The 8,229-nt window shown below is 36.3% G+C and overlaps 1 protein-coding gene across 1 annotated transcript; it reads right to left on the reverse strand.

Annotated features, from left to right (window-relative positions):
* Positions 1–607: 607 nt before the first annotated feature.
* On the reverse strand, positions 608–8,229 carry LOC117295348 (radical S-adenosyl methionine domain-containing protein 2-like). The gene is made up of 7 exons (XM_033777946.1): positions 7,890–8,229; positions 6,729–6,890; positions 6,082–6,218; positions 3,484–3,576; positions 2,836–2,985; positions 2,558–2,590; positions 608–1,975 (listed from the first exon to the last, which is right to left on the reverse strand). The coding sequence occupies exons 1-7, from the start codon at positions 8,227–8,229 to the stop codon at positions 1,811–1,813; spliced, it is 1,080 nt and encodes a 359-aa protein (XP_033633837.1). The 3' UTR covers positions 608–1,810.

Here is an 8,229-nt window from a genome sequence, read left to right on the forward strand (position 1 = left end):
TTTCAGACGAGATAACATTTTCTACTCGTTTCTTGGTAACATTCAATAATAAAAACGCAAGGTTATTCATATATATATTATTCAAAATATATTTAAGATATTCATTTTGATGTTTTAAGTTACTTCAAAATTTAACACCTAGTAAATTTAATTTTAGTATGAAAAATAGTTAATTGTCCGAAATGTAACCCTTTTAATAACATTGTTAAGTCATTATAATTCACAAAAATAATTACACATTTAGACCCAGTAATTGTTAAAGGCAGTGGACACTATTGGTAATTACTCAAAATAATGTTAGCATAAAACCTTTCTTGATTACGAGTAATGGGGAGGGGTTGATAATATAAAACACAGTGAGAAATGGCTCACTCTGAAGTAACAAAGTTTTTGAGAAAGAATTCATTTTCCATGAGTTTGATTTTAAGACCTCAGAATTAGATTTTGAGGTCTCGAAATCAAGCATCTGAAACCACACAACTTTGTGTGACAAGGGTGTTTTTTCTTTCATGATTATCTCGCAACTTCAACGACCAATTGAGTTCAAATTTTCACATGTTTGTTATATGATGCATATGTTGAGATACAACAAGTGAGAAGACTGGTCTTTGACAATCACCAATAGTGTCCAGTGTCTTTAATATGAAATATTTGTAAAGTAAGGTTATAAGGTAGAATTCTAACTGATGTTTTAAACTATTTCAGTATATATGAAAAGATACAAAACCAAAATTGTTAACCTAACATTACAAATCCAACTCCTTGTTTCCTAAATAAATGTCTCTATTTCCTCCACTACCCTGAAATATATTTTAATAAATCATAAACAAGTTTCAACTATGTCATTTACACCTCTAATAAAGAACACTTCCTATTTTTCTGATGGCAGCACTAAGCAGACAGTGTTTTCTTGTGCATTGGGTATGGGCAAAGACTAACAGCATATTTGTTGCCTATTCTAAATTGTTCAGATTGCCTGTTCCAAGCCTGGACTGAACTACTACATTTCTTTTTTTGGATGGAGTCATCTTTTGATGAGACTAGGTTTGACATTTCTTGAGAGCGGGCTGTAGCAAGAGTTTCAAAGCCCTAAGGACCCTTGGTAAGTGTTTTTTTATATCAATTGTTGAAACTAATTTTAATTCCTAAATTGATATTTTCTCTTCGGATTAGCCGCTTTGTCCAAAATCTCCATGAGTGCAAGATGCAAAGTTTGCCTATTCAATTTCTGGTATGCACCGGAAGGAAAGGTTTAAATTGGGTCATGTCTGTGCAAAAAGTAAACCAAAGTTATTATCTACAAAATGATGCAAAAATAATGTCATGTGGTTCAGGATACATGAGGTAAAGTAATCTATAAACATGATGAATTCACGTATTGAGGTAGTCTGTTAAAGCCCTTTCACATAAGAGCAATTTAGCAAGGAAACTGTACCATGGGTGTAAACTTTTAAAAGGACAGCATTTGTTTCTACTGTCCAAATTCTCTTGCAAAATCCTTTCAAACATAGCTCCTGATATATTGTACCATTAGGACAATGTTTTGGTATAAGATTATCTGATTGCAAACTGTGTACAAAACCTATTTGAATGTTGCAAAAAAGAAATTCAAAATAATAAACCAAACATTGCAACAGAAAAAGGGCTTTAAGATGAACACTGCTATGTTAATAACATTTTTCTACTGCAATGAGTAAAACTTGTTGCTCTACGCACAGTACCAGTGTCTTACCACTGGTCCCTGATTTAACATATTCATATGACAATGAATGTTCATGAGGTGCTTTCTCGTCCGTACTCCAAGGGAAGTTTACCATTCCAGTTTAATATCACCTTTGCTCCACGTGTACTTGCCACCTCGTTTGAGAAACATTTGCTCATCAAAGCCGCTGAACTTGAGAGCTTCTGCAACACCCACATCCAGTATCGACTTGGAAGGTTTCTTGGTACCCTCGGTACAGTCTAGAAATCGCATCTGTTAAAAGGAAGATAAAATCAATAAATAAATAGGATGCTGCTCAAGTTTAAAGTGCTTTGGGTTTGTTTTTTAAAGAGATGTTGAAATTGGAAAAATAAATAAAACTTTCACAGCTTTTTCTGTGAGACTCAGGGGGTTGTTCAGGGGTGGACATAGACTCTCTGCGGATACTCTAAATGCGTATTATCAAATAAACGTTTGAGTGACGAAGGACTTTTTTTTCCCGAAATATGTACATTAAGATGTCTAGAAATCCAGAATATCAAAAAACTAAAAGTTAATGTAAACAAATATTTCTTTCAGTAGGCCTAAATTTGTTTTTATTTAATTTTGTATTTACAATATATATATATTTATTTTTTATTTTTGGGGGAAGTGAATCTAGCTAACCGTCAAACCCAATATTAATCTAGAGCAGCTATTTTAAATGTGAGACAAATGAGAATGCCTGGAAAATAACTTTATTAGTTATCCCTTATGTAATCTGTCTGGTGGAAAACAAAAACAATAAACAAACAAACACTTTTAAATTGTTTCCTTTTTTCAGACTATGTATGTGTGTTTTTTAAAAGAACTTACGTATTCGTCAAGGATAAGGTATGAGTTCTGCATCTGGTGTAGGAAATGAAGAAGAAAAAAAACGCACAATTATTGCGAGCAATTTAATATAGGGTTGGTGTTCAGTGCACTCATAAGGATTTACAAATACACAAATAAATTAGAAATAAAGCGATCTCAGAAATTCACAATACAATTCTTTCTGTCAAGTTGTTTCCAAAGATTCTTAACACTTCCAAAACATCATGTTACAAGCTCCTCTTCCTCTTGCTTGAAGCTTTTACTGTAACAATGATTACCTTTTCATTGGACTCTGGGACCAAGCATTTGACATCTTTGTGTCTTTGTAGAAACGTTTGAAACTCCTCTTCAGTGATGACGTAGGATTCAGCATTACGAAGTGCATCCTCTCCACTGTTTTCACCCCCGATTAACAGACATTGAAAAACCTTTCAGGAGGAAAAATAAAATAGAAAAATAAGAAATAACGTCATCTTTCTAAGTGATGTAAAAAATACATTAGTGATTGGCTCTGTAAAATGTGGGATGTTGAACTTTTTTAGTTTTATACATGGCTAAAAAGATCATACAACTTACAATAATCTCCCTTTTGACATCTTCAAAGATTGTATGATGTCATCAACACAAATAAGTGTCTTTTATCATAAAATACTACAACTACACAATGTTGTTAAATACTTTTTAATTTCTTAATAAAATATATAATTACTTTGTTTAATAGGGCCTACTACTGAAGTTTTTTGTTTAATGAGTAATTTTTACACCAGCTAAACCAACAGTTAAGTTCCTCGAGATTCGTCAGAACTATCGTCGATGCCGTTGACTTGTAGTGACTTCTATTGTCTCTGAATGGTTGGTGGTCCCACAGTCAGTGAACTCTCATCACTATCTTTGTATAATGGAGAACAATGCTGCTGCATACAAACCTTCCAACGGCATGGGTTCAGATCCAGAATACACTCTGCCATATCCTCATCCTTATTGTAGGTGTTGATAACACTGTTGATCTTAAAAGCAATCTGTGAAAATAAATAAATATTATTAAGCAATTTTGAACATTCCGATTGGCTAGGTGGTTTATTCCCTGACTTTCACCTCGTGGACCTTGGTTCGAATCCCGGATGGGAGTCTTGCAAGTTGATTGGATTTTCAGTTTGATGGCATGGGTGTTCTTTATGTTGCAATATTTGGGGTTTCCCTCCCACATTTAAAACTGACATTTCCTTATCATCTTCTGTACCCAGGTATCTTCAGGCCTCGCTGGTTGCTCTTCATGTTTCCTTTAGAGGAACCCTTAGTTTCTTTATAAGAAAAAAGTGTTCAAACAAGTTCACAAAATACAATTCAAATCACGCAGTTTCATAGAGACAGGGTTTCTCATGCTCTGGTGGTTTTTCTTGTGTATTGTTCTTAGTGTGGCTTTACTAACTTGGGTTTGTTTGGTTGGCATAGTGGTTCGAGTCACACCTGGGACGCTATATATGTGGATTGGGCTTTCAGTCCCTACCTGACTGCATTAGTTTTTTTCCTGGAAAAACTTTGGCAATTTTTTTATCCAATGAAAGCTTTGAACTCCTTCGACTTAAGAAAACATAGCCGACAAGTTTTGTATCATCAACATGGCAAAGAATGGGTTGTGCATCTCAAAGTGACCAGACAATTTTTCTAAATTTTCTCAAAATATGATCATGTGTTACCACTTCAACGACAGAGAGCTTCTTTTCATACTTGTTCAGGGTCAAGTACTATTAGCCACAGGTCAGCAGCTCCAAAAAGCTGAACTAGGACAAACCAGTTTCACCTGTGTTGTGAATTATAAGCAATGACCATTGTGTCCCATTCAGAGACAGTCCAAGGGCTGAAAAATATATGTGTATTCGTTCAGGTTTATAGGATTTGAGGCACTGCATGGTGAGGTATCAATATCTCCTGACGATGACTAGAGCAAGCTAGTCGAAACGTTGAGACCAATTTAAGAACTGACTCCGCGGTAGTACAGTTAATCACAATCCTATAAGCTAAAGAAATAGTCCCAGCCTATTTTCTATACCATTCGCCTAGGTAATAGTTAAAAAGCAGAACAGTTATTTTCAAAACTGAGAAGTCTCCCGAAACCCCCGAACATCTACTCCGCGATAGTAGAATAAAGAAAGTCAGTTCTCTAAGAACAAACTCTACCTGGCAAGTAGATACACACAAGGTGTTACCACAAACCAAATATATATTCGTTCAGGTTGTTAGCAAAATTACATCTCTAATGTAATCTGTCTTTATTCAAACCATTTCATATTTCAAAGATCAGCAGCCTTAGCTTGCTTGGAAAATTGTATAGTTGGAGAACTTTACTGTAGAGAGCGGAATACAAAATAAGTGATGAGGAATACTTTGCTTCATGAGTATACACATACATGGATTATTAAAATGGGTGTGCATGTATTCAGAACATAGCATAAGGACATGGTGGAAAACTTTCCGTAAAATCGGTTTTACTTGGAAATGCTACAGTTTTTGAGAAACGAGTTTTTAGTAAAAACAAAAAGGCCCTTTTTCATAACTATTTTCTCTTGAATCCAATGATCGATTGAGTTCAAACTCTCACAGGTATGATTCCTAGTACATTTTTGGTCACATAAAAAGTGCAAATGTATTGGTATTTGACAATTACTAATGTTGTCAGCAAGCTTTAAGGAAAGTGGAAGCTTTAAATCGCAAGGGAAACTGACTGGATATCCGTCAGTTGAATGTTGAGTGGCTTCGGACTGCTCCCCCCTCCTTGCAACAAATATATTGACAGAATAGGGAGACCTCAACATTGGTGCTAGATAGCTCAGCTGGTGTAGCACTGCCACACAAAAAGATCACATGTTGAAACCCTGCTCTAGTAAATTTATCTTTGTCCAGCCCCAAAATGCTTCAAAAAAAGTAAAACATAAATTTAGACAGTTAGAAATATAAAAGGTTATCACAGTTGTGAGGTAGTTATGTTTAACTTCTGTACCTGATACTTGTGGGAATTTAAATAGGGAGACCCCAATGCTAGGGCTAGATAGCTCAGTTGGTAGAGCGATGGCGCGTCAATCTTGAGGTCTCAGGTTCAAACCCCACTCCAGTAAATTTATCAATTCAACATACATTTATTTCCACAAAACATTTCCACAATATTATAGTAATTAATACAGGCATATATAAATGACAGAAAAAAAATAAACTGGCGTAAAACGCATCGAGGCAAGGCCTAAAATAAGCCAGGTAGCTTGTAGCGGCTTGCCTTTACATAACAAAATAAATAAACTAAAGACAAAACACAGACGAAACATACAGACAGACAGACCGTCAGACAAACAGACAGACAGACAGACGGACAGACAAAGAGACATTCATACATATGAACAAACTACTGGAGACTTAACGTTGTCAAGCCCAAAAATGCTGCGAAGAAAGTAAAACATGGATTTAGACGGTTAGAAAAAAAAAAAAAAGGAATCACAGCTGCTGAGGAGGTTGGTTTCAACTTCTTCTAATACCTTATACTTGTGGCAGTAATCCCTGACAGAGTGCAAACTATCCAGGTGATCTTTCCTCCCTTGTTGACGTCCGATCTTTTCATTGACTGCTGGGTCAAAACTATCACAGGAAATAGCCAAGATATCCAGATGCTCACCTGTGAAAGATAAATTGTCGTGCATGAAACAGCAGTTGCTAAATGTGATACTTCAAATGTTTCATAGTATTGTTATAATTAATTTGGGGCTGAACAAATTAAAATTTTCAAGTAATAAACCACAAGGAAGACTGAATGGTAGGTTTTGGGTTTAACAAAGAAAACTTGACTAGAGTGAGAATGGAACCTGCCACCTCTGGTTACAAGGCAGTTACAGGTTGACTGCCATCATTAGGGATAGATAGCTCACTCAGTGGAGGAGTTAATCTAGAGGTTGCCGATTTAACTACTGCTCTAGTAAAACATTTAATCCTTTTTATGCAAATGAGATAATTTTCTTAGTGACCTGTAAAATTAGAACTGTTCAAATGATAAACTGTGTGAGTTATTTTCACCTCTTAGATTATTTTTTTTTTATTTACATTCTGTTTCATTAAAACAATTTTTGATCCAGTTAACAGTTTTTCATATTTGAGTCCAGGTACTACTTTATACCTTACTTATTCTTACCATAATCTCGGAACCATTTTTCACTGATGAGGCTTCCATTGCTGACGATAGTAACACTTGGCAACTCTAACTCGTCCTTGCAGTAGCGGACGAGTTCTCCCACAAACTTCCCTCGCTTGACAATGAACGGTTCACCTCCAGAAAAGTTGACTTTCTCCATTCCTGTCATAAATATCAAAGGTAGAGAGTGATCTCAGTCATTGATAAAATAGATGTTAAACATACATCAGGATAAAGAATATTAATTTTGGTTATAACCTTAAAACGCTGTGTGTAAGCACTGTATACTTTCCCTTCCTGTGAACAAAAATAATCACATATTTACTTGGGTGGGATTCGAACCCACGACCCTTGCAATTCTAGATTCAGTGTCTTACCAACTAGATCCCCAAGATTGCCCAGTAGCTGGAGGCAGTTTGAATCTCACCGGAGTAATATGCTTGTGAGTATACAGTGCTAACACACATTCGTCTCATGGTAAAACCAAAATGAATAAATCATTGATATTTGAAATAAAGATGAACCCTCAGTCGTCTATCCAAGGTTGCCGACCCCTTTTATACACTTTATTGTAATTCCTGTTCTATGTTCACCAACCTAAAGGGATCGCTCCACTTCCAACCAAATTCTAAAGGGATCGCTCCGCGTCCAACCAACTAGGAAGCCCGTCTCAACCAGCCAAACACCTCGCAGCACAGCAGTTTAGGTGAACATTTACAGCATCTGGCATTTAGGCTGACAGGGTGTCTTTGCTGAAGACAGCAGGGAAATCACCAAACCAAAAACCTGAGATTGCGTAACTTCTAGTCTAAGTTTTTTTTTAAACTGGCACACTTAAATTACAAGATGGTGCAGCTTACGGCTTTCATAGTTTCTTGAATCTTGACTTGTTATACTCTCCTAAAAGCATTGCTGCTGTCCTGGAGAGGGTGGGAAGAAAAAGCTGGGTTGCTCTGTGTTTAGAAACTGAAGTGATTTTTATTTTATTTTCAAGGGTGGGTGTTGGTGTTTGTAACTTTGACTTGGAATTTAAAGAATGAATAATGATTTAGTTTTAAATCAGTGAAAGAAACTTCCTACTCATGAAGAATGAATTTCCTCTGACCACACCCACTTCTGTCTCCATCTTTAAACCCAACCATCAGTCCTCGTGGTACTCACCCGCTTCCTTGAGCATGCGGAGTCCCTTTTTAGCATCTTCTATTGGTAGCACGAAGGATGTCTTGGCAGTGTGGAAGCAGAACCCACAGGAATAGTTGCATTGTCTGGTGAAGTGGTAGTTAACGCTTTGTGGTAGTAAAGAGGGATCCTCCCCTGAACCTGCCTGGGCGACCGTACTCTCCTTTTTGCCCACAGCATCTTGTTTCTTCTCATCATTGGTCCTGAACTTTTCCCATAAGAAAGCTACAGTAAAAGCTACAACGATGGCAATGCAAATGCCTATATTCGCATTGGTTCGGTCCTTAGACCAAATTCCTACGATAAATGTATCAATAGACAT

This window comes from Asterias rubens, chromosome 1 (assembly GCF_902459465.1).
Source record: "Asterias rubens chromosome 1, eAstRub1.3, whole genome shotgun sequence".
Lineage (NCBI taxonomy): Eukaryota > Metazoa > Echinodermata > Asteroidea > Forcipulatida > Asteriidae > Asterias > Asterias rubens.

Bases quoted from the DNA above. Each gene is read 5' to 3' on its own strand.
- LOC117295348 (XM_033777946.1), bottom strand. From the start codon at position 8,229: ATGTCTATTGATACATTTATCGTAGGAATTTGGTCTAAGGACCGAACC. The intron at 6,891-7,889 runs GTGAGTACCACG...TATTTATGACAG, and splicing joins CCGCATGCTCAAGGAAGCGG to GAATGGAGAAAGTCAACTTT. The intron at 6,219-6,728 runs GTAAGAATAAGT...TATCTTTCACAG, and splicing joins AAAATGGTTCCGAGATTATG to GTGAGCATCTGGATATCTTG.